Below are 26,655 nucleotides of genomic sequence, written 5' to 3'. Positions count from 1 at the left end.
ATGTTTGGTTCAAATGTTTAATTAATAAAGAAAACTTTAAAGAAAGAAATGGTTGGCAAAAATAACACCTGGGGTTTTCTTTCTTTGATAAAATAGTGGTAATGCTGAGTTATTCTTCTCATTGCATGTGTTTTATTTCTCTAAATCACTTGTTTCAGTTATTCCTTTATTTGGGCAAAAAATACACAGAAACCTTTAAAACTAATTTGTTTCCTTTACACTTAAGGAAGTATTCTCCAATCTATGCAATTCACAACTCCATCTCTCCTCCTTATCTTGATGATTAAACTGGATTCCATCCTCTCTCTTCAAAAACTCAACCCAAAAGTCCCTTCTTTCGGCATCTTCCTCCTTTATATACCTCTTTGCCCTTTCCCAACCAATCAGGTGACTCCCTTTCTATTTGAAAAAGCCACTAAGGCCAACCAATAAGGACAAGGCTAGATAGACAATTGCCAGAAGTAATAGATTTTAAAAAAAAGGAAAAAGGGAAAAAATTAAAGAAGCATGGCTTGACCAAGCCACAAGGATCATTAATACCAGGGGCTAAAATGCCTTTTAGGGATATATAAGACATTAATAGTTTCTAGTGTTTGATAACCTTTTCATTGTAATAATATTCTACGTAATAAACTATATTTGTATTAAATATCTTTAAAAAAGGGATTAAAGGCTTATTGTTAACTGCCATCACTGGTTGGCTGCAGCAACAGGAACAGGAATTTTTTGAGGACAGAATGAACAAGCTCATTCACATTACACATCACAATAAATGACTGAATAGACTAGGCAATTTTGTTGAGATATAGTAAATTACTTCCATATAAATTCTGTATGTTTGATTTCTGTAACAAAAGTCTGTTATTAGCTTTATAAAGTTACTTGCTGATCACCTAACACATTCTTTGCAAGGCATGCTTATAATTTGTGTCTTTTGATTGTGTTTGATTGTAACTGAATTTTAAAGTCAAGGCATGTTATTGCAGTGACTGCACTAGAAGCTAATAAATGTATGTCTGAGAGTATTGATTGTATTAATTATATGTTTAATAAATGTATCTTGGAATAAATGTGAAAGTTTGTTAAGTAATGCTATATCTAGAGTATTATTGGTTATAATTGTTGTGTTTATGTTTTCATTGTTAATTAATATTTTATGTACGTTTTTGTTAGCAACTACAGTTGGTGTATTATCAATGAGTATCTGATCTTCTGTGTGATCTAGTGTTTCTATGCATTGATATTGTGAGAACCGGGGGGATAGATATAGAGAGCCAAACTCTAATCCCCTCTTAACCCCGATGGGATGGTAGATCCTGTTCATGGCCAATGGATGGCTTGAATGCACGTGAGTGGGAGGGTTAACGAGGTCGTCGATGAGGTGTCGGCAATACATAAGTAATCACAACCCATTTAAATAAACAGAACAAATTTAATATATCAAAAACAAAAAGTTGGATTACAGCATACAGAATAGGAGAGCTGTAGCTAAGATAACAACGAGCATAGACCGAGATTGGTACTACAGGGATGACTGTCTTAGTGCTTAAAATCTATCTTAATTTCTAAATCAACTGAGAGAGAGAGTTTACATAAAGTAACTAAATAATACCTCTTAGACGGATGGTTCCTGATCTCGTTGGCAAAATGCACCAGGATCAACTGTCAGTATGGGTAGCAAGTAGTCCTCTGTCCTTTTGTCAAGGAGTATCAGTAGGGCAATACTTTCTTCAAGTCATCTGGAGATAAAGTTTGGCATGGAGTGTGGTGGGTAGAGCTTCTTCTATGCTCTTCCTGGTATGTCTGCCCCAAGACTCAAGTTTGAGCACATTTTATACGCATGGCATGTGGGAGAATTATCAGGTGACTTTGAAATGAGCTTGGAGTTTGAGCTATGCCATCATCTTGACTGGAATGGTCTGACTCTTTTTACCATATTTGGCCATAACATCAAAATTCATAGATGTCATCACCGAGATGTGACTTTTCTTACTCATAATTTTTCCCAACTGACAGTTCCCATCATTAATAATCGGTTGTTTGGACTAAGGTTCTCCATTAAATCTAAACATTGTAACAACTGTGCCTTGTAACAACATTCAATTGCCATTATGATCGGCAAGGAGGGGGAAACAGAGGAGGGTTTTCCCTGCTTCTTTTAATTTTTAACAAATTAATCTACTTATTAATTTGCCCTCTTCAGATTCTCACAATATATTTGTAATTTGTGACTTGTAGTTGATATGTTCTAGTGCTGTAGATTGTTCTGTGCAATTATTCTTTTCTGATCAATAAGCCTTTGTTTTGTCTGATCAATAAGCTCTTATAGTAATGAGATATGTGTATTCCTATGTTATAATGTCTAACAATGTTTTGTTATAGCAACATTGAGGAAATACAGTACATCTGTAATTACAGTGGTGCTTTGTATAACGTACTTAATCCGTTCCAGGTGCATGTCCATTAAGTGGAAAGTCCGTTACACAAAACACATTTTCCCATAGAAATACATGTTAAAACATATAATTTGTTCCGCAGCATAAAATAACCGTACTGTACCATGAAATAAATGAAAATGGAGTAGTCACCAATTATGCCGGGTAGTCAGATGTGAGGAGGAGGCGAAGGAACACTTTCTTCACACATTTATACAGATACAGACTTTTTACACATTGCAGCAAGTCTCTTTTTATTGTTTTTTAATCAGAGTCGGATTCAGGAGAGGCTACCGTAGCTTGCAGGGTCATCTCCTCTTGTTCCATCCTTTATTTTTTGGCAGCTTGCTTCTTGAAAAATATGTCCAACGTGGTCTGTTTCTCTCTCTCTTCTTCAAAACCTGTCGGAAATGACAGGCAAGGGTGTCATTGTAGAATTCATTGATCCTGTTGGCCTCAGCTCTGTTTGGATAATGAGTGTTGGTAAACTCCTGAACCTCTCCCCATTTGACAAGGAAGTGTTTGCCAACTTTCACTCCTTCTGATGATTTCTTGCTTTGTTTCAATTGAAATCACCTTTCTGTTTTTTTAGAAGCCATGATTTGCACAACACTTGAATAAATGTAAATACCCTACACTGAGGTGATGTACGTAATAAACAAGGGAGCAAGCCGAATCCCAACGGGAGCTCTGTACTTCAGATATAATAATAATATTATATTATAAAAATAGCAGATTGTCATTGGCAACGGCAAAAGAGTGGAAACATCATTCGCACTTTGTTCGCAGAAAGACCATTGTTCGCCTCATGTAACTGCCAAACAGAAAGTCCGTTGTTCGCAGCCAGTCTGTTGCTCGAGTCACGTAACAGCCAAACAGAAAATCCGTTGTTCACAGTGTCCGTTATTCGAGGCATACTTTATATGAGGCACCACTGTATTTACAATTATTGTTATTGAATTTTCTTTATAAATAGTAAATATTGATTCTATGAGATGGGAAATAAATGCTAGAGGTTGCAAATATGATCCAATTAGAATAAATATTAACCAAATTATATCTTGTTTTTATATCATTTAGCCTATAGTAAAACTGGTTTCATACACATTGTTTCACTTAACATCACAGTTTCCAAGAACCTATTGATGACATTAAGTGAGGATTTACTGTAGTTGTCTGTATATTGTCATACTATTTGAATTTTGTGATGATGTAGTAAGTACAAATGATGAAGTTGTTCATTTTTTGTGTCCATTTTATCCATTGGCATGGTTTTCTAGTTTCGGAGGTTAATGGCTGAATCACCACTGGAAAACTTTATCAGAGTTAGTGCGTGTTATCTAGTATGTTTAAATGAGATAATGATTGGGATTGTGATGCCCTAGCATACTTGGACCAGGATTGTGTTCAACACTAGTGACCAGGGACGTTATGGCAGATTTTTGAATGTGAGCCTGTCTAACCCACAGATGTAAGTTATACAGAGGCTCACATTCAAACCCAAATAATTCAAGCCAGTATTATGCTTAGAATGTTTGCTTTCTCCACAGAGGTGGACATGCTTTAATACCTAAAATCAAATATTCATAAATCACTAACTTTTAATAAGGAGAACATATGCTGTTTAGCAGCCTATTACTCTGGGTCAGATGCTGCTTGTGGGGTTATTTCTTTGCTTCATTTCTTTCCATAGACCTTATTGAAATTGGTGGCTCTACCCATAGCATTATTCTATGGCTTATTAGAACTATTTTGTCATCTCATCTTGACAAGATCAATAAGAAAGTTATTATTGTTATTAATATTATTACATTATTAGTATTAAAGAATTGATTAATTAAAAAACACTGTATGAACAATACCTGTAATGTTTTCTTTGCTTCTTCTTCATAAGCAATTGCTACCACAGCTAATGTCAAATTCACTAAATAAAATGATCCCAAAAAAATAATAAGGATAAAAAAAATTATACTTGCAAGACCAGTTGCATCAATTATCTAAATGTAGGGGAAAAAAATATATATATATAATATTACTTAGATACTTCACAAAGCACTAAAACTATAATTTATTTAAATATTCAGATATTATTTTATATTACCTTGTTGTAAACATCTTCCCAAAAATCTAATGTTATTAGCTGAAGTGTATTTAACACAGCCCAACCATAGGAATCAAAATTAGTATATCCATGGTTAGGATTGTCTCCAATGTCAGGAAGACATGTATAATTCTTGGGACACAATCTAATAAACATAATGTAGTTTTTATTTTAACATATAAAATCTAAAAAATTATGGATTTTTTAAAGCCATATTTATTTAGAAATTAAAAATTTGAAGTGTCATTTTATTGATAATTTTAAAACAAAATTGTTTAAAATGATTCCTATGTCACTTTAGTCAATATAAAAAAGTTGCTCTAATATATAAAAGTATTATAGGCTTATTCTTTATACTTTCTATTGCAAACTACATAATATCTGGCTATCTTGCAAAATTCTTTTGATTTTTGAAGCACAAGAATTTCACAAGACACACAAACTTTATACTCCATATTTCAATTTTATCTAGGTGTAAATATCTTCCTATTCTTATTGAAAGGTCCAAAATCTATTATCAAGCCAACTGTCTTAAATCCCATGTGTCTTGTCCATATCCATCCTGACAGCTGTCAAATCAATCCCAAGGAAACTGGTCAAATACTTTATTGTCTTTTGGCTGCTCATCTTGCCCTGTCTAAGTTATTTCTCTAATCATTACAATACAGCCATTGAACATGTCAGGAATTTACTCACCATCAACAACCTCAAGTTTCTTGTTTCAGACAAACAAAACAGTTGATACCTTGTGATACCTTGCTCCAATGACAATTTTCAATACAGATTATCAGCATTCTTGACCCCAAACAGGTTGCACAATTTTAAATAATGATTACTTAGTAAAGACAGCTACCAAAATATCATGCCTAGTATTGTTATATGTGAAAAAATAGTAGTTTATATAATGTGGCTGGCAATACTCGACTACTGAAGAGCCAATATAATGTTCTTTGTTATCTGACTGTTTTTGTTCTTAGCCTATGTGTATCAGTATGTGTATTGAGCATTGGCAGGAAGTATGAATGAAAAGTATATTGTTTAATGAAGTCTGAATAAAGTATGAATCATTTAACATAAGTATCTAAACTGATTTTAAACACCACCTTCACAGATTCTCTTTATCCTAAAAATATTTCTTTCTCTCAACTATTCTTTGAGGTCAAAACATACAAAACTAATTGACCTTTCAGATCTTTAGTTAAGAAAAGGTCACACCAAACATGCAATGTTGAAAAAAATCTTCTCTAAAGTTTTTACTTTTCTCTTGAATTTTCATCCTTTAGTTATTAAGTCCTCTTTTCACAATGAAAAGGCTATGAATTCTGCTTTATCTAATATTCCTTCTCAATCTTTTTGCTTTATATATATTTGTTACTGTGAAAGACCAAAATTAGATAATGTCGACAAATACAAAATACGTTGGTGAAAGACTGAGTATTTGGTTATATTATTACACATTCGAACAATCGCCAGTGTATGTCGACAAGCACAGATAAGCTTTGGTGGAGGTCGAAACGACACCCTAGAAGCCAATGTCAACAGAGAGGTGACAGTCTGTCGCCAAATTCTTCACTGTTTCCTTCTGCTCAAATTGGTGAAACCATAGGAATACAAGTCCCTAATGTCGACCACGGCCGTACAGATGCCCAAAATGTGTTGGCGGTTGTTGTTGGAATAGAAGACTCCGACTTTTATAAATTAGCAAACAAAAAAGATACCCTCGAGCAGCTTTATACCCACAATCATTTTGAAATTTGTAAAGAAAAGTTACTTTCCATAGATGAGATTTCTTCTCAAGAAATATCTCTGAGAGAAGCAGCTGCAAATAATTTGAAAAGTGGAGGACAAGGCTATACATGCTGTCATTGCAAAAAGAAGTGATCAACAAATAAATGCAGTTGTAAAAGCAAGGGACTCTTGTGAAATTCGAAGTGTCATAACAGTTTAAGTTATTGCAATAAATAAGATTGTTTAATGTTAATCACATAATTTATGTGTAAGTTTACTATTGCGTATTATTTTTCTTTTCTGATTAAGAATATACTGTTTGTTTTAGGTTCAACAGTTTATCTACATGTGCTGTTACTTAAGCTTTCTTCTATTTTGACATATTTAAGAGTTGCATTTTTGTCTTTTGTAACTGTATCATTTTAATACATATGTCATTTAAATTATTTATATCACATGATAAGGTATGTTGAAATTAATTTTGTAAAAGAATTTTAAGTAACTACAGCAAATAATTGCATTTTCAGCTTTCACAGTGACAACTAATAAGGGATAGGTACCCAAAATGCATATTATCAAAAATATGAAGGGCTGAAGTATTTGTATATTTTAAGATAAATAAATTGGTTTTGCAGGTCTTCTGTTGTCTATGAAAATGAGGAATAAATGTTTCAGTTCTCCAAAACATAAAATTAAGCAAGAAATAAATTTTATTCACATACCATCTTTCAATTTGTGAAATCAGAAAGTCATAAATACTTCTTTTACTAGACTAAATATTATACATAGATCCTTCCTTATACAATCTCCTGAAACCCAGAAATACATGTAACACCAGTTAAATAAAACAAATGGAACCAATTTCGAACACAAATTTATAAGAAAACATGCTAACTTGAGTTAGCCTAAAGATGCCTACTTAACACAATCGAAAAACATTTGCTTTCTTATAAATTTGCACTGGAAATTGATTCCATTTGTGTTTTTTTATTAAGTAAACCCAGTTTTGAGTAGTTGATTATGAACACCAGTTATTACATGACTTTTTTACTTTTAAAAAATATTGTAAAAAATATTTTTACGTCATGAAACTATAGAGTAACATTTTTGTATCTTAGTGTTTTATTTGTAATATTAATGTTTGTATTAGTTGTTCTTATTTCTTAATTTTTAAAGGGAGCTATTGTTATGGGGAGCAGATATCAATAGTTCTTGTAAAACACTACTGTAAGTAAACTTTAAAATACAATAAATATCATAATAAAAAAATAGCACTAATCAACATGAGAATAATAAAAGTGCTTGTTTTATTATTTTCATATTGGTAACAAAAGTGCTTTAAACCACATTTTAAAAATAAAGTGGCATAACATCTGATAAAAATTTAAAATAATTTTTCAAAATTATAAATTTTGAAAAAAACTATTACAAATATAATTTATAATTAAAATTTATTTTATCAAATTATCTCCTGAGAGAAAATTGAAACTCAGTCAATGATTAACAATATATTATTATTTATTAATGACTTATTTTAGGCAAAAAAATGTTTCTTTATAAACATATAGAAACATCTCAAAGCCTGATATTTAATCATAAGCCAAATGATTGCCATATTGAATCAAGCTACTTTACAGCTACTATTAATAATTATACTGGTTATACAATAAACTTGTCCCCAGTCAGTGCCTTAAATAACTGTGGATGGTTATATCTAAAATTAAATATGCTTGGAACTGGAAGATTGGATGATGGTCCAGATAGTGTAATTGGCAGTGCATCTACACAGTAAGCAGGAGTTGAAGGTTTGAGTCCCACTCCAGNAAACACAAAAACTGAACTAGTGTAAATGCAAAGATATTATACTGATATATATATATATATATATATATATCTGATTTACTGATTTAAACACAAACACAGCCACTTACTACTTCTTGAGACAAACTAATATTAAAATCAAATATTGTCAATAATTTAAGCTCAAAGCAGAACTATCAACATGTTACACATACAATTATCTTTTATGATAATTGCCACTTCAGCTTTTAGGAGTGATTGTGCGGTATATTACAAACAAGAACAGTAGCTTTGCACTGTCATGTCAAAAGCCTTTTGGCGAGCGCTCACCAACAATACACCTGCACCATAAACCGAAATCAAAGGGTACTGAAAGTATTTAGGCAGAGGCGTGCAATAAATCATAAATCATATACATCAATATCGGAATAACCTAGACCAATACAGAAAAGCGTTGCGTAAAAATTTTTAATTATTGAATAATTCAAATATTTTGATTTCTCTGCTTATGCCGCCCCTTACGGTGCTGCCTGATGCGGCCACCTCTCTGCATCATAGATGGCACAGCCTTGATTCTGCTTCATGATAACGCACATCCCATACCGCAAATGTCATAAGGCAGAAGTTACACGCACTAAAGTGGGAGACACTCGAGCACCAACCTTACAGTCCTGATCAAGAGATCAGGACTGTAAGGTTGGTGCTCGAGTCCTATGTGATTTTCATGCCTTTGGTCCCTTAAAGAAGTCCTTAAAAGGTCGACAGTTCCAGTCGAATATAGAAGTGCAGCAGGCAGTTTTGGACTTCTTCAAGCAGCAGAAACAGGAGTTTTACCAACAAGGTATATTCAACCTGGTGAAGCAGTGGGATGCTTGCCTAAATGGTCACAGCACTTTTGCATGACTGGCATACCAAATCTGGACTGTACAGCTTCAAACGGAAACTTTTTGATTATGCCTTATATTAGCCAATCTTTACAAAGTGAATTAGAAGTAAGATTTTAAATTTAAAATATGGAGTCAATATGTAAGTCAATATATAAAACTATTTTATAGTTTCAATGAATAATTAAGAATTTACATTACTTATTCAATTAAATTTTTGTTGGGAACTTTTTAATTGACTTATAAATGTAATCTTTATAATATTCATTGAAACAAGTTTTTCATTTTTAAACAAATTTTAAAATAAAAATTATTTGTAATTTAAATTGTTTTCTACAACTTATTTATAAAATTTATAATATAATATTCATAAATACTTAATCTAGGCATAAAAATATTTGAAATAATTAGTATGAAATTAGTTTATCTATGATTATTATTATAAATTTTGTATATATATGGTATTAGTAAATTGGAATCCTAAATATTTGTAGATCTTGGTCTTGTCTTTGGATTGATGGATTTAATGATATCCAAATACAAAATCATCTTTTTTCAGAATTCTTTTTCTATATGAAACGTTTTGCATTTATCTGGGCCAAATTTCCATTTATATGCCAGTGTTGTATGTGTAACTTTTTAATAGGTGTTTTAGATTGTTTTAGATGTGTTTAGGTGAATAAAATAGTTTTGCTCACATAAATGGTATGGATAATATGAATTGTATTTTTTTGTAATGTTTGATGTCATGTCCATATTGTGTATCATTTAATCTATTTGACATAGGGCCCAGATATAACCAGAGTTGACTTAAGAATTATGACCCGTATTACGGCTATATGCTCAAATAATTTTAAGTGTATTCTTTTCTTTTTTGATTATTTTTTATAAAATTTTTTATTAATTTCACAACCATATTTAGTGCAATGTTTATTGTTGAAAAATGTTTATTGTTGAAAAATCACAATAATAGTGATTTTTCAACAATAATGTTTACAAATACAAATGTTTATTGTTGAAAAATCACTATTATACAGTATAGCTTTAATGTGTTCTTGTACAGTAATACCCCGACTTATGCGAACCCGGAGTTACGCGATTTTCAAATCTCGTCGATTCGTCTTTTGTTTGAACACCATGCAACTCTCGATTACTCACTCCCCCCACACTATTGTTTGGCTTACATGTTCAGACATGTTGTGCAGAATCAACACATAGCTACAATTTATTTTGTGTTATTTATTTCTGTGTTTGTTATATCTATGGAGACTCGAGAGACTCTATGTGGTGATTTCTTGTAACCGTGAACAAATCAAAAGACGAGATAAGATTAACGAGAACATTTATTAGCTTACATACATCTGACTTGGATTTTACACAAATTGCGAAATTATACCCTGACTTACGCAAATTCGACTTACGCGGTTATCGCTCGGTCCCACCTATCACATAAGTTCGGGGTATTGCTGTATATGCATTTTTAATTGATGTTTGGTTCAAATGTTTAATTAATAAAGAAAACTTTAAAGAAAGAAATGGTTGGCAAAAATAACACCTGGGGTTTTCTTTCTTTGATAAAATAGTGGTAATGCTGAGTTATTCTTCTCATTGCATGTGTTTTATTTCTCTAAATCACTTGTTTCAGTTATTCCTTTATTTGGGCAAAAAATACACAGAAACCTTTAAAACTAATTTGTTTCCTTTACACTTAAGGAAGTATTCTCCAATCTATGCAATTCACAACTCCATCTCTCCTCCTTATCTTGATGATTAAACTGGATTCCATCCTCTCTCTTCAAAAACTCAACCCAAAAGTCCCTTCTTTCGGCATCTTCCTCCTTTATATACCTCTTTGCCCTTTCCCAACCAATCAGGTGACTCCCTTTCTATTTGAAAAAGCCACTAAGGCCAACCAATAAGGACAAGGCTAGATAGACAATTGCCAGAAGTAATAGATTTTAAAAAAAAGGAAAAAGGGAAAAAATTAAAGAAGCATGGCTTGACCAAGCCACAAGGATCATTAATACCAGGGGCTAAAATGCCTTTTAGGGATATATAAGACATTAATAGTTTCTAGTGTTTGATAACCTTTTCATTGTAATAATATTCTACGTAATAAACTATATTTGTATTAAATATCTTTAAAAAAGGGATTAAAGGCTTATTGTTAACTGCCATCACTGGTTGGCTGCAGCAACAGGAACAGGAATTTTTTGAGGACAGAATGAACAAGCTCATTCACATTACACATCACAATAAATGACTGAATAGACTAGGCAATTTTGTTGAGATATAGTAAATTACTTCCATATAAATTCTGTATGTTTGATTTCTGTAACAAAAGTCTGTTATTAGCTTTATAAAGTTACTTGCTGATCACCTAACACATTCTTTGCAAGGCATGCTTATAATTTGTGTCTTTTGATTGTGTTTGATTGTAACTGAATTTTAAAGTCAAGGCATGTTATTGCAGTGACTGCACTAGAAGCTAATAAATGTATGTCTGAGAGTATTGATTGTATTAATTATATGTTTAATAAATGTATCTTGGAATAAATGTGAAAGTTTGTTAAGTAATGCTATATCTAGAGTATTATTGGTTATAATTGTTGTGTTTATGTTTTCATTGTTAATTAATATTTTATGTACGTTTTTGTTAGCAACTACAGTTGGTGTATTATCAATGAGTATCTGATCTTCTGTGTGATCTAGTGTTTCTATGCATTGATATTGTGAGAACCGGGGGGATAGATATAGAGAGCCAAACTCTAATCCCCTCTTAACCCCGATGGGATGGTAGATCCTGTTCATGGCCAATGGATGGCTTGAATGCACGTGAGTGGGAGGGTTAACGAGGTCGTCGATGAGGTGTCGGCAATACATAAGTAATCACAACCCATTTAAATAAACAGAACAAATTTAATATATCAAAAACAAAAAGTTGGATTACAGCATACAGAATAGGAGAGCTGTAGCTAAGATAACAACGAGCATAGACCAAGATTGGTACTACAGGGATGACTGTCTTAGTGCTTAAAATCTATCTTAATTTCTAAATCAACTGAGAGAGAGAGTTTACATAAAGTAACTAAATAATACCTCTTAGACGGATGGTTCCTGATCTCGTTGGCAAAATGCACCAGGATCAACTGTCAGTATGGGTAGCAAGTAGTCCTCTGTCCTTTTGTCAAGGAGTATCAGTAGGGCAATACTTTCTTCAAGTCATCTGGAGATAAAGTTTGGCATGGAGTGTGGTGGGTAGAGCTTCTTCTATGCTCTTCCTGGTATGTCTGCCCCAAGACTCAAGTTTGAGCACATTTTATACGCATGGCATGTGGGAGAATTATCAGGTGACTTTGAAATGAGCTTGGAGTTTGAGCTATGCCATCATCTTGACTGGAATGGTCTGACTCTTTTTACCATATTTGGCCATAACATCAAAATTCATAGATGTCATCACCGAGATGTGACTTTTCTTACTCATAATTTTTCCCAACTGACAGTTCCCATCATTAATAATCGGTTGTTTGGACTAAGGTTCTCCATTAAATCTAAACATTGTAACAACTGTGCCTTGTAACAACATTCAATTGCCATTATGATCGGCAAGGAGGGGGAAACAGAGGAGGGTTTTCCCTGCTTCTTTTAATTTTTAACAAATTAATCTACTTATTAATTTGCCCTCTTCAGATTCTCACAATATATTTGTAATTTGTGACTTGTAGTTGATATGTTCTAGTGCTGTAGATTGTTCTGTGCAATTATTCTTTTCTGATCAATAAGCCTTTGTTTTGTCTGATCAATAAGCTCTTATAGTAATGAGATATGTGTATTCCTATGTTATAATGTCTAACAATGTTTTGTTATAGCAACATTGAGGAAATACAGTACATCTGTAATTACAGTGGTGCTTTGTATAACGTACTTAATCCGTTCCAGGTGCATGTCCATTAAGTGGAAAGTCCGTTACACAAAACACATTTTCCCATAGAAATACATGTTAAAACATATAATTTGTTCCGCAGCATAAAATAACCGTACTGTACCATGAAATAAATGAAAATGGAGTAGTCACCAATTATGCCGGGTAGTCAGATGTGAGGAGGAGGCGAAGGAACACTTTCTTCACACATTTATACAGATACAGACTTTTTACACATTGCAGCAAGTCTCTTTTTATTGTTTTTTAATCAGAGTCGGATTCAGGAGAGGCTACCGTAGCTTGCAGGGTCATCTCCTCTTGTTCCATCCTTTATTTTTTGGCAGCTTGCTTCTTGAAAAATATGTCCAACGTGGTCTGTTTCTCTCTCTCTTCTTCAAAACCTGTCGGAAATGACAGGCAAGGGTGTCATTGTAGAATTCATTGATCCTGTTGGCCTCAGCTCTGTTTGGATAATGAGTGTTGGTAAACTCCTGAACCTCTCCCCATTTGACAAGGAAGTGTTTGCCAACTTTCACTCCTTCTGATGATTTCTTGCTTTGTTTCAATTGAAATCACCTTTCTGTTTTTTTAGAAGCCATGATTTGCACAACACTTGAATAAATGTAAATACCCTACACTGAGGTGATGTACGTAATAAACAAGGGAGCAAGCCGAATCCCAACGGGAGCTCTGTACTTCAGATATAATAATAATATTATATTATAAAAATAGCAGATTGTCATTGGCAACGGCAAAAGAGTGGAAACATCATTCGCACTTTGTTCGCAGAAAGACCATTGTTCGCCTCATGTAACTGCCAAACAGAAAGTCCGTTGTTCGCAGCCAGTCCGTTGCTCGAGTCACGTAACAGCCAAACAGAAAATCCGTTGTTCACAGTGTCCGTTATTCGAGGCATACTTTATATGAGGCACCACTGTATTTACAATTATTGTTATTGAATTTTCTTTATAAATAGTAAATATTGATTCTATGAGATGGGAAATAAATGCTAGAGGTTGCAAATATGATCCAATTAGAATAAATATTAACCAAATTATATCTTGTTTTTATATCATTTAGCCTATAGTAAAACTGGTTTCATACACATTGTTTCACTTAACATCACAGTTTCCAAGAACCTATTGATGACATTAAGTGAGGATTTACTGTAGTTGTCTGTATATTGTCATACTATTTGAATTTTGTGATGATGTAGTAAGTACAAATGATGAAGTTGTTCATTTTTTGTGTCCATTTTATCCATTGGCATGGTTTTCTAGTTTCGGAGGTTAATGGCTGAATCACCACTGGAAAACTTTATCAGAGTTAGTGCGTGTTATCTAGTATGTTTAAATGAGATAATGATTGGGATTGTGATGCCCTAGCATACTTGGACCAGGATTGTGTTCAACACTAGTGACCAGGGACGTTATGGCAGATTTTTGAATGTGAGCCTGTCTAACCCACAGATGTAAGTTATACAGAGGCTCACATTCAAACCCAAATAATTNTGACACACATTTCGTGTGTTTTATGTGAGCAGTTCTGTTCGAACAGTTGGAGTAGAGAATATTGTAAGTTACTGCTAGCAAAACAATGCGAAATATGTAATTATTTTCGGTAATCCGGACACTTTTGGTAATCTGACACACCTTTGGTCCCATACCTGTCGGATTATCAAGGGACAACTGTAATATTCAAAATTTCTTATAAATAAGTGCAAAAATTAAATTAAGTAATGTTTATATTTATATTAGCGAGGTTGAGGCCAAAATTTTAAATGGGAAAATGTGTACGTCAGACGTTCAGCACCACTTTCCTGTAAGCCTAGAAGTTTGACAATGGTGTTTGGAATATCAAGCATGATTCCACTGACTATCCAAACATCTTTGTCAAACTTCTAAGCTTACAGGAAAGAGGTGCTGAATGTCCGACATACACGTTTTCGCATTTAAAGCTTCAGCCTCAACCTAGCTATTGTAAATTTTTCTTTTCTTGTATACTATATTTCAGATGTTTATGATCATATTAAACTAATAATGGTTAGATGATTAGCTGAAAATGTTTTTAATTAAAATTTTTACTAAATTAAGATACCATATTTATGCATGCACAGGCCACATCCGTGTATAAGCCACACCCCATTTATGAAACAATACATTTGGAAAAAATAAAAAACTTAGAATTCTGCAAACGACAAGAGAGAGATATGGATATACAGAAATATGGCAACACTCCAAATTTCAAACATGGATGAAGTAATGGTTAATGCTTATTGTTGACTGCTTGCTCAGTGTGTGTTAAACATGGTTCAAGTGAGAGTGAGTTATACAGTGAAGTTTAAATTGAAAGTGGTGCAGTACGCACAAGAAAATGGAAATTGTGCAGCAGGAAGAAAGTTTGATGTAGACGAAAAAAAATGTGTGGCGATGGATTCAAACAAAGGACACTCTTGAGAAAACATCTCTAAAATTGGTAATCATTTCACAGAAAGACAACAAAATATGACCTGGAAACAAATCTGTTGAAATACATCTGTGAAATTCAGGCAAATGAATTTTCTGAATCTGTTAAAATGATTCAGTTCAAAGCTTGAAGGCTCAAAATATGAAAATTTCCAAAAGTGAATTTAAGGAAAGTTATGGCTAGGCAAGATGTTTTATGGCATGACATGAGCTTGTGATTTGGTGTCAAACTTCAATGGCACATCTACAAAGAGAAATTGCTCGCATTTAAAAACATGTCCTCAGCTTAAGAAACACACATGGCTACAACTTCAGAGCAATAGGCAATGCTGATAAAATTCCTGTCTTCTTTGATATGCCAAATAACACTACAGTCAATCGAAGCAAGTTAAAAAACAGTTCTGACGTGAACAGCAGGAGCAGAAAAGTAGTGTTGTACTGTAATGCTGTGCATCACTGCTAATAGAAACAAGCTGGCACATTATGTCATTTTTAAGCGTAAAACTATGCCAAAAGAAAGAAACACTACATCTGGAATATTGGTACAAGTTGAAGATCAAGACTGGATGACAGAAAAATTCTGCATAAATTGGCTGAAGTCAGTGTGGTTTCAATGTCCAGGTGCACTGTTACATCAACAGTCTGTGTTGGATGTTGACAGCTTCCGAAATCATCTGACTGAAAGCATGAAAAAGATGAAGAGAAAAGTAACATGGTTGTGATATCAGGAGGGATGACTGGAATGCTACAACCACTTGATGTATCCATCAACTATCCTTTTAAAGTTCATATGTGACATTTCTACCATGATTAAAAGTGCACTGCAATGGAGATGACACCAACTAGGAGGCTAAGAAAACCATCCTGGTCTCAGATGTTTGAATGAATTGCAGCTTCAAGTAAACTAATACCAAAAGAAATGGTATCCAAAAGTTTCAAAGTCACATCCATTTCCAATGCAATGGATGGGTCAGAAGATGATGCAATGTATCTTACATCATCTGAGAATGAAGACTCAAGTGACACTGGTAGTGTAAGTTAAGTTTCAAATGAATTACAAACAATAGCTGTAAGTTTCAAATGAAGACATTAATTATAATTTTTATAGTCCTGTAGCATTATTGCTTAGTTGGGGCCTCAGACAGCTCTCTTCTTTTCTTCTTTTTCACACCTTTTTCTTTTTCTTACTTCTTGGTGGCCTAAAACCTCTAAATAATCTACATACCTTAGGACTTGTAGCAAAAGACAACTAATGATAATAAATTGCTTTAGAATTTTAAATCGTTTTAAAATTATTCATTATCTTGAGTATAGGCTATACCCTAATGTTGGACCAAAAATTTAGGGTAAAAAAGTGCAGCCTATACATGCATAAATATGGTTCATGTTTTTATTGATTTCTTAAATATTGTTTAATTGAAATTTATATTGTATATTTCAATTGAAAATGAGAATTACCAGATTATTATTAAATTTTGTTTCAGTTCCATTTGTATTCATATATCAAACAGTTTCATGTTTTAAAAATTATCTTCATTTTTATCATTTCCATATTTTATATTCATGCAGAAATAATATCATTTTTTGACAAATATTCTTTTATAAATTCTTATTAATGAAAAGCATTGGCAACAGAAATTTAAAATTTTAATTATTCCAAATTAAAAATTATAATACAAATAATATTATAATATAAAACTGTAATATTGTAATTAAAGATTATCTATATGACCTAACCTGTAATGCAAGTAAAGCAAATACCATAAGACAAAAAACAGTTAGAGTCATAACTTCTGCTAACATTCTAATTGAACATAACATGGCATTCACAATAGTCTTGAGACCTAAAATTTGAAACAAACATAAAAATTACAATTAAATGAGTAAACTTATTTAATAAAATATGGAAATACAGTAGACCCCCCTGTAACGCGGGTTCATATAATGCGGATTCGTATATCGCGGCGAAAAAATTGCGACCGTATTCGTATAAAGATGCTAGAAGAGACTCGTAAAATGCAGTAAAACGTCACCGCCGACTCGTGTCACAACAGGATTGGTCGAATCTGGACCAATAGTGGACGAGCAGCCGAACTACTTACACATTACTGAGAGTTTAGGTGGGTAAGTTGAGTTTACTATCGTCTGTACAGTATATAGGCCTAAATTAGGTACTGTAAGTCTAATACAGTACTGTAATTTTATACATTTCTTGTGAAAAAAACATTTCTTATTCAATGGCCATAAAAATTATTTCTATTAACGATGTCGCCAAAGTTTAATGAATTTTTTGCAGAAAAATAGCTTATCAGAAAATGCGGCCACCATTTGGTGCGCTGCTCCGCGACGAAAACAAGCTTAAGCAATGGCGTGGTCAAACAGTGCACACTCAGTAAGTAATCCTACAATTTTTTGTTTATAGCATAGTTTATACAGATTATTCCCAAAAAATTATACGTGTTTTGGAAATGTTGAGTGAAATTAGTCTAGAATTGATTAATTTTATGGAAGAAAACCTTTCAAACAGCCGTAGTCCGTAAACTGCACACATGCCAGGCTGTGATTGGCTCATGTATTTGAGGATTCCTACAACGCGAAATTCTTATAAAGCGGAACGTGTCTATCGCGTTATGGGGGGTCGACTGTACAATAATTTTAAATTTATTTAATATGTTTTTATTTATTATTTTTATATTTTATTCAGTTGACATATTGTTGTATAGTGGAATTATCTAGGATTTAGCTAATTACTAGATTATTTAATTATTTCTGTTTTCTTCTAATAATACAGTAGCCAACGGATACATACAGTTCCAAAAAGCTTTCAGCAAATGAACAAAGAAAATTTACCATATTTAAGCTGTAATTGCAATTTGTAATGATAATATATATAGTATAGAGATTAAACCAAGAAGAATAATCCAAAAACATGCAATTTATTATTAATACATATAATGCTACACTGAACCTAAGTGTTATTTCACACCATAGCTACACCAGGTCACCAAAAGAATGGAGAACTGTCAGTGCAAAGATCATTTTGGATCCCTCTTTTGAAGACCCTGCTTATACAAATAACATAATGATATTAAAGTAGAAAAATAATCTAGTATGATTTAGATTTATACTAGATTATTTTACTGTGGCCGAACATTGTCTGTTTTTTAACTTGTGGCTAAAAAACAGACAATTTTTAAAATTTTTTACCTCTGATAAGTCCCCAAAACTTGTGGGATCTGGGGCAACTCCCCAGCTGCATTCTTCCCTCATCGGGCCTGTTGAGCACTGTAACAAGAACTTGCTGTTCACAGTTATGGAATAAAAAAAGAAAAAAGTTCATACCATAATAGGCCTGAAAAACAACGAGAACAGTTATTTCTTGTTGAACAAGATTCTAATACCTCATAGGGCCACCTCAAGTCTTAGCAGCAGCTTTACAACACTTTAACATAGAATGAATGAGTTTCTTCAAATATTACATTTTGTTATTGATAAATACTATAGTAAACAACCATACACTACTCCAAGGTATAGTCAAGAGTCAAGTATAACATGACTTAAAATTTTTCATGTGTGTTTGTATTCCAAAAGCTTTTACATTTGATCAAACATCCATTTAATGCCTGAAAAAGAACTCTGATGGAGTTTGAAAATGTTTGTGGTGAATTTTTCATTTTGTTTTTTCTAAGCACGCCAGTCATCGGTTTGTTGGGTATGTTGTTGTATACTATACTTAATGTGATATTATGATGAAAGAAAGATAATTATTGTACAGCATATCTGGCAATGCTGAGCAGCACCAAATAGTAGCAGCAGGTTGATGCAACCAAGGAAATTTGAAATTATGCTAGCCAAAATAAGTATTAGATTAGTGATGGTCAACCTGTACACTTTTTATACTTACAGGGTGATTCAAAAGTCACAGAAATTTTTTAAAAATTAATAATAATTTACAAACTATTTACAGTAAGATGATGTGGTTTTCACAGAAATGCTTAGAAAGAAGCGTAATTTTTTCTAGGTGTCATAAAAATTTTAGTACCAAAATAGTTACATTTCTTGCCGTAGATGGCACTGTAAAAACTGAAATCATTTGTAAATTTGTTAAAGTAAGAATAAAAAAATAAAAATGTTCTTAGTGTAAGCACTAGTAACAACTTCACAAATTATGTAATCTTATCAAATGCCGTCTATGGCAAAAAATGTAACAATTTTGGTAATAAAATTTTTATTGCACATAAAAAAATTCCATTTCCTTCTAAGCATTTCTGTGAAAACCACATCATCTTACTGTAAATAGTTTGTGAATTATTAATTTTAAAATTTCTGTGACTTTTGAATCACCCTGTGCATAGCATAATTAATTTACCACATGTCTGTATTTTGCATATCCAATATATTATAAAAATTAAAAATTGAATTTTGACTATTTACAAAAAATTTTTTTAATTTTTCGAGTCTATCTTTCATCCTTTTAACACACCATGTTATCATGTATGCTGTTATATTATAAAAAGATCAATATTAAACATCAATAATAATCTGCTTTAACAATTTTCCAACTTGTTATGTTATCAGTAAAAAATAGTAAATTTTATTATTTTACCTGGTAATATAGAAACTGTTTTCAAAGCTCTTAAAACACGGAATGTTCGTAAACCTGCAAGATTACCAAATCCTACTCCAAAAGCTTGAAGAGCAATTGTTAAATACCTAAAAGTACACAAAATATTTATATTATATTTAGAAATATTTTTAAAATATTTTTTGTTACATGTAAAAATAAATAGTTACATTTTTAAAATTCAAACATATATTGTTTTTATGTGGGCAATCCAAAAAGTTACTTACATTTTGGCCACTAAGGGCACGGGATTGGGCTAGAGCCATCATTTTGGTGTCTGAGTGTACCTTCACTCATTATGCATTCAGCTGTGTTTGTGTATGGTTTGTGTTACTTCTGCTTTGTCCACTGTAAATTTTTAAAATGTGTGCTTCAATTGAAAATCCTACAAGTTGTGAAATGCAGTCAGTGATTAAGTTTTTGTTGTCAAAAAACCACAAACAAATCATTGACATTGATCAATTGGCAATTTTGTGAGGTGTCCGGAAATGATGTAATGAGTGAAGGTGGAGCAAGGCAGTGGTGCATTATGTTTAAAAATGGCCACACTAATGTTCACAATGAAAAGCAAAGTGGCCAACTGAGCATATTTGATTAATAAACTGATGACAAAAATCAATGGAAAGATTTGTGAAAATCATCGCTTTACAATTATGAAGCTCTCTTTTGCGTTTCCACAAATTTCAATTTGTTGCATGAGGCTATAACACACAAGCTAGGCTACCATAAGTTTTGTGCTAGATGGATACCAAAAATCTTGTCAGATGACCACAAAAAACAGCACACGACAGCATCGTTGACATTTCTGGAAGCCTACCACAGAGATGGTTATTCACTTCTCAATCGTGTCATAACTGGGGATGAGACTTGGATAAAACATGTAAATTGTGAGACAAAAAACCAGCCTATGGAGTGGGGATACACAAGTTCCCTCACAAAACCAAGGAAATGTTTGAAAATGTTGTCAGCAAGAAAGATTATGGCGACTGCTTTTTGGGACAAGAAGGGTGAATTTCCTCAAATGTGGTTCAACAATATACTCTGAGATATATTGTGAAACATTAAAAAAAGTTAAAAACAGTGATTCAAAACAAATGTTCGGGAAAATAAAATTGTGTTCCAAGATTTTGTTCCATCAGGTAACCATTCAGTCACATCTGAAGAACTCGAAAGGAGTTAGAAAACATTTGTACAGTATTCATTTTTTGTATGCATTGGAGTTGGTTCTGTGTCTGTTGTGCTGTACATATATGCTTTTATGGAGAGGTGTATGTTAATAGTGGTATTTTTTCAGGTGGCCTTGTAAATTTCTACTTGTTCTAAATATCTGAGATGTTGTTTCTATGTGGAGCTATATATGAAGTGTCCATAGTCAAAATGCATGTCTATGTTGGGGTTGGAAGCAAAGGTGGCTAAAGCAGTGTTAGCTGAACTATTCACGATGGAATTCCAATGCTCTTTGAGGTGGATGTTTAAAGAGCATATTGTATCACCTATATACTCCAAGGGACAATTAGTTCTGTGATATGAGAAAATATTAGCTCTGTTACTTTATTCTGCTGGTTTTGGTTTTGGTACTTGTATTAATTATTTATTACTATTACTTATAAATTTATAGTTCTCCCAATTTAATGTTCAATAATGTATGCTGAGTGCTTCCAGATCTGTACCCTCAGGGTTTTATTGTACAGAAAAAAATTACCAAATTCTTTTTAGTATATATTTGTGAAACATACTGTATAATTTAAATCTTGTGAAAATTTGTACTGTATATACAAGTTATTTATGTAAAAGCTTGAGTTATAAATTATATTAAATTCATAAGCCTATTAAGTAATTTTATTTTATACTTACCCTGATAAAATAACAATAAAATCCAACCAATTCCAAGCATTTCTTAAGTAAGTAAATTTATTTAAAATAAAACCTTTCGCAATTGATTTTATAATCATTTCTGCTGTATATATGCTAAGAAATACATACCTGAAATAAGGACATTATATAAAATCAAATCAATATTATGTAATCAAGCTATAATTCACAAAAAGTTTATTTGTAACTTATATTATATGAGGATGATTTAACGTCTGTCCAGAATTTCAGTATGATGATGGAACTGTTAGTGTTATATAGTCCCAACTTGTTTATTTCTCTAGACCCGTTTCAAATGCTCATATTTAACATTGTCAAAATGATGGGAAAAGTCAGTCAGTATGTGCAGGGAAGTATCCAGGGAAAAAACATAAATTCAGACTATATAACACTCACAGTTCCATCATTTTACATTTTACATTTACTAAAGGATTAGAAGGCCACCACCAATAGGTATAGCCTTGGAAAAGGAAAGATGAAGAGTTGTAGAAGAAGTGAGAAGAGTGAAGAGAAGAAAAAGGGTAGATAGGAAAAAGTGAAATATGACATCTCAGAGCACCTGCCGAATGCCATTTATTAAACACAAAAGTACAAATAGCCAAAATACAATGGAATACAGTATAACTGCCCCTGTTTTGAGGCAGTAGGAGCCCCATTATGGCTGACTTGCCTTGGAGCTCAACAAACAATCATGCGCAAATGTACAACCCGAATGGGGGTATAGACAAATACTCCATGGGAGGGAACAAAAGAAAACAACCGTTTTTACAAAAAACAGCCCCAAACTGGGTAAAATGACCCTTAACAGCTACCTTGCCAAAGGGCCTGCACACAAACTAATGCATATGTACATCCCCTATCAAGGGGGAGAGAACCTCCATAACCTTGGAGGTTACAAAAACGCTAGCGACAAACTTCGGTAAACGGACCAGAGACAATGACATTGTTCCTTCAGGTCCAGTGGTACGTGACCACAGCTGTTAAGACACCAACCATTTTGAAACAAAGAACAAAGAACGGTGCCACAATTTATGCCCGTGTAACATTACAAGCCTACCATGCAACGCCTTGAGGCACAGGCAAAAATAGGGGCAGCCGCAGACGCATAGTCCCAGAGCAGACCTTCACAAATGCAAGCCCGAGTTGAATGTTACCAGTTCCATCACCTAAATTTTGGACAGAAGTTAAACCATCCTTATATTTAGAACATACAGAATTCAAATAAGATATAAAAATATTTCATTGTCTAAATGTATGTTTGTTTTAAATAATGTATAACATACAGAGTAAAAATATTAACTATATCAATTGTGATTTTATAGATTTTTAATATTATAAATTTCATTCTAAAGGAATAAAAAATTTAATTTGCTTTTAGTCTCTGAAGACATGCATATGAAATAAGTTTTTTTAACTTGTTCTATAAGATTAAATGTTTCAACATTTACTGCAAAATGATTCATTCTAGTATAGTGATAATTTTAATTTCTAAATTACTTTCTAGTTTCATAATTTTCATAGTTTATAAGTATACATTTGTAAATTGTGCATGAAACTTTATCACATAAACTTCATATACATAAAAATGTCTTAAGCTGGATCCAATATTTTAATCATTCTTATTTTACTGAAATATGTTTTATTAATTGTTTATTTTTATTTATTTATTGTTATTATTTTATGTATTTTATTCATATATTCATTATTTTTGTTATTTTAAATTTATACTTTAATTCAAATATTGTATTTTATTTTTAAATGTATTCTTTTATTTGATGTAACTGAAGAAAGTCAGTCAAACTGATCAAAAACGTTTTTAATTTTAATAAATACATTACTAAGATTAAGAAGGTAATTTTTATTTATATTTTACCTGAAAATACCATGATAGATTAGTTGATCCAATATTTTTAGCTGAAATTTCTATTTTTTTAAAATTTTAATTTAAAATAATTTATCAATTTATCAATTTCCATATTAATTCAAGTACTCTCATATAAATAATTTATTTAAAGTAAAAAACTTGCATAAAATTGTCATTGATTTCAACTTCCAAATACCAAACAAAATTCATATTCATAGAAACTTCTAAAAAATAATTTTAATTCTAAAAAATAATATCTTAGATTAAATTAATATTGAAACTAAAAAATTAATACATTACAGAAATAATATTTTAATTAACAACAACAAAACAAAACAGTTCAAGTAAATTTTGAAGTTCTTTTAAAATAAGGTGGTCGCCTTATTTAAGATGTGGGATGTCTGGTTCTTTTAAAGTCCATGTCCTTCATCGTCCCACCAGGATGCCTAAATGCCCCACTTCCATTCGAGAGTAAAAATACAAGGCAACAAGCTCAACAAATAAATCAACCATTTGACAGTTCATCTATAATGTATGCCTACATTTACAGCAGGCTATGCATCATAGTGGAAGTGTATGTTGAAATATAGTGCCATGCCACAAGGGAATGAGCTTCTGTTGGCAGATATCCTGGAATAGTTTATTTCTAATGTTGGGTGAGCAGTCTGTGGATGAGGAACTTGAAACTAAAGGTATGTCCAGAAAAGGTGTGTAGGGATGTTTTAAATTTAACACATGGGAGAATCTGGCATTCTCCAGGGGCCTCAAAATGACATTGTACAGTAAAACCCAGTTAAGATGTTATGTTCCTAAATGATGTTTTCCTGCCTATGTTGTTCAAATTCTGCAAGTTCTGTCATTTCAACTATAACACGTGTTAAAAATTCCCACAAAAAATGACATGAGATGTTACAATATATTGGTCCCATAAAGCAATTTTTACCCCTTAAAATGCACAAAACTATCTATATCATTGACATCACTATATCAAATAGACATAATCTACAAAATACGCAAATATATTGAACTCTCTCAAGAAGTAAAATGTCTGTGGAAAATGAATAAAGTCCAATAGTTTTCTCTCCACAGGAGTTATTCCACATTCATTACATTGAAGCCTGAAGCCAATTCACTTAAATTTACATAGATTTTTACAAAAAGATACCATTCTTGAAACTTGTCATATTCGATATAAAATCTGAGAATGATACACAGTAAAAATAATAATAATAATAATAAAATTTAATTTATTGACTTAAAAACATTCAGTCTGTTTTAAAAAAAATTTTTAATTTAAATTTCTTGCATAAGTAACTTCTAGTATTATCTAATACTGGGAGGAACTTATTTTTATGTTTGAATTTCAATTTATTTTTATTTTAAATTTTAAAAATATATAGAGTTAAATTCTTGTATTTTTGTTCAGTTTACTATTAAAATACATATCTATAACCTAACTATATTACTTTTATGATCCATCTATAACTTTTCTACCCAAAAGCAGATGAGACTTGTTCAAGCAATGCAGAAAATATATGGATCAGTACTGGGCTGTGTTCAGTAACAGAATTCTTGCTAAGTTTAGTTATGCTGCGATGTTGAACTCATTTCTAACTACTGCTTGACTCCTCCCACCACTAAAATTCTAGCTAGTTCAGTCAGCTTCTTTTATCTATACTAACTTCTACTATTGATGTCATTGTTTTTTGTCTCATCATATGATTTGCAAGATGGCTGCTCATGTTGGACTAAATGTATTTTATTATAAGAATTACAAAGTTATTCTCTCATTCTAAATCATTAATTCATTCTAAAATGACTTTGAAATGTAAAATTATCACATGTCAGTATAACTGATTCTGAATACATTTTAATGGAAGATAGAGGTCCATTTCGTTGATTACAATTAATAATTGCTTTATTAATTTCATCACAATCTGACACAGCTTCCATTTGAATAATTTATTGGTTACTTCATCCTTTTCAACCAATTGGTTTGCGACAATTGTTGCGATCATAATTTTAACTTCGTCCACCATTTTGCCTAGTTGTCTAACTAAGAATAATCATTCAATGATGCTTAGAATATTCTTAGCTCTGCCCACTAAGCCACTCAGAATTCTAACTTAGGTGTACTGCATTAGTGAACATGGCCCTGATCCATACATTCCAGTCCTAGCAGAAGGGGTGCTTATGGAGCTGCAAGACCTCACTGATACCAAAGCAATCAGTTTTATTACTTTAAAATAGAAATAAATGTATTAATGCATATTGCATGACTTCAATTAGGTAGGATTAGGTAACTAAAGTACTTTTAAGATAATTGAATAATATTCTCAAAAAATAAAAAATAAATAAATAAAGGACACAAGCCTTGGATCTGCCTAAATTGTCATTGAGCAGTATCCATATTCTGAAAATCCTGGATATGCCACTGCCTACTGGTGCCTGGAAATTTCCTGAAAATACATTTCCCAATGGCCTCCTCATCTGTGCCTGTTTCTACTATCAGGTCAGTCCATAAGTTTGTGCGAATTTTTATCTACAAAAAAAGCAACAAAAAATTTTAATTAAATCTTCTTTCAATCTATAATGTATTCACCATTATTTTGTACAATTTCTTGCCATCTTCATGGTAGCTTTTTAATCCCGTCTTTGTAAAATGATTTCGGTTTCGAATCAAAATATTCAGAAATAGCCTTTTTTACATTGTTCTCATCCTCAAAAGTTTTTCCTTTTAAAAAATTCTGCAAACTCCGAAAAAGATGATAATCACTGGGAGCAACATCTGGCAAATACGGTGGATGAGGTAAAATTTCCCAGTTGAAGCTTTTGAGTTGAGCAGTTGACGTTGTTGTCAGTTAGCTATTGACAGTTCATGTGGTATCCATTTTCTTAGCTTTGAAACTTTTCCGATTTGTTGTAGATGTCTATGAACAGTTCCATAGGATGAATTTAAA

At 32.3% G+C, this 26,655-nt stretch overlaps 1 protein-coding gene across 1 annotated transcript in view; it reads right to left on the bottom strand.

The window, feature by feature from the left end:
- Nucleotides 1-26,655, bottom strand: part of LOC111621990 (sodium channel protein 60E-like) — a 150,910-nt gene that overhangs the window by 118,496 nt on the left and 5,759 nt on the right. The window contains exons 4-8 of the mRNA XM_023364281.1: nt 21,814-21,942; nt 19,942-20,048; nt 17,073-17,179; nt 4,537-4,698; nt 4,298-4,432 (exon numbers count right to left, since the gene is read on the bottom strand). Coding sequence (XP_023220049.1) covers nt 4,298-4,432; nt 4,537-4,698; nt 17,073-17,179; nt 19,942-20,048; nt 21,814-21,942 — 640 coding nt within the window. The remainder of the gene's footprint in view (nt 1-4,297; nt 4,433-4,536; nt 4,699-17,072; nt 17,180-19,941; nt 20,049-21,813; nt 21,943-26,655) is intronic.

The sequence above is a fragment of the Centruroides sculpturatus genome, unplaced genomic scaffold (genome assembly GCF_000671375.1).
Source record: "Centruroides sculpturatus isolate CEXI.00-Female unplaced genomic scaffold, Cexi_2.0 scaffold82, whole genome shotgun sequence".
NCBI lineage: Eukaryota > Metazoa > Arthropoda > Arachnida > Scorpiones > Buthidae > Centruroides > Centruroides sculpturatus.
The sequence above is the reverse complement of the archived record's forward strand: the minus strand, read 5'-3'. Positions and strand labels throughout refer to the sequence as shown.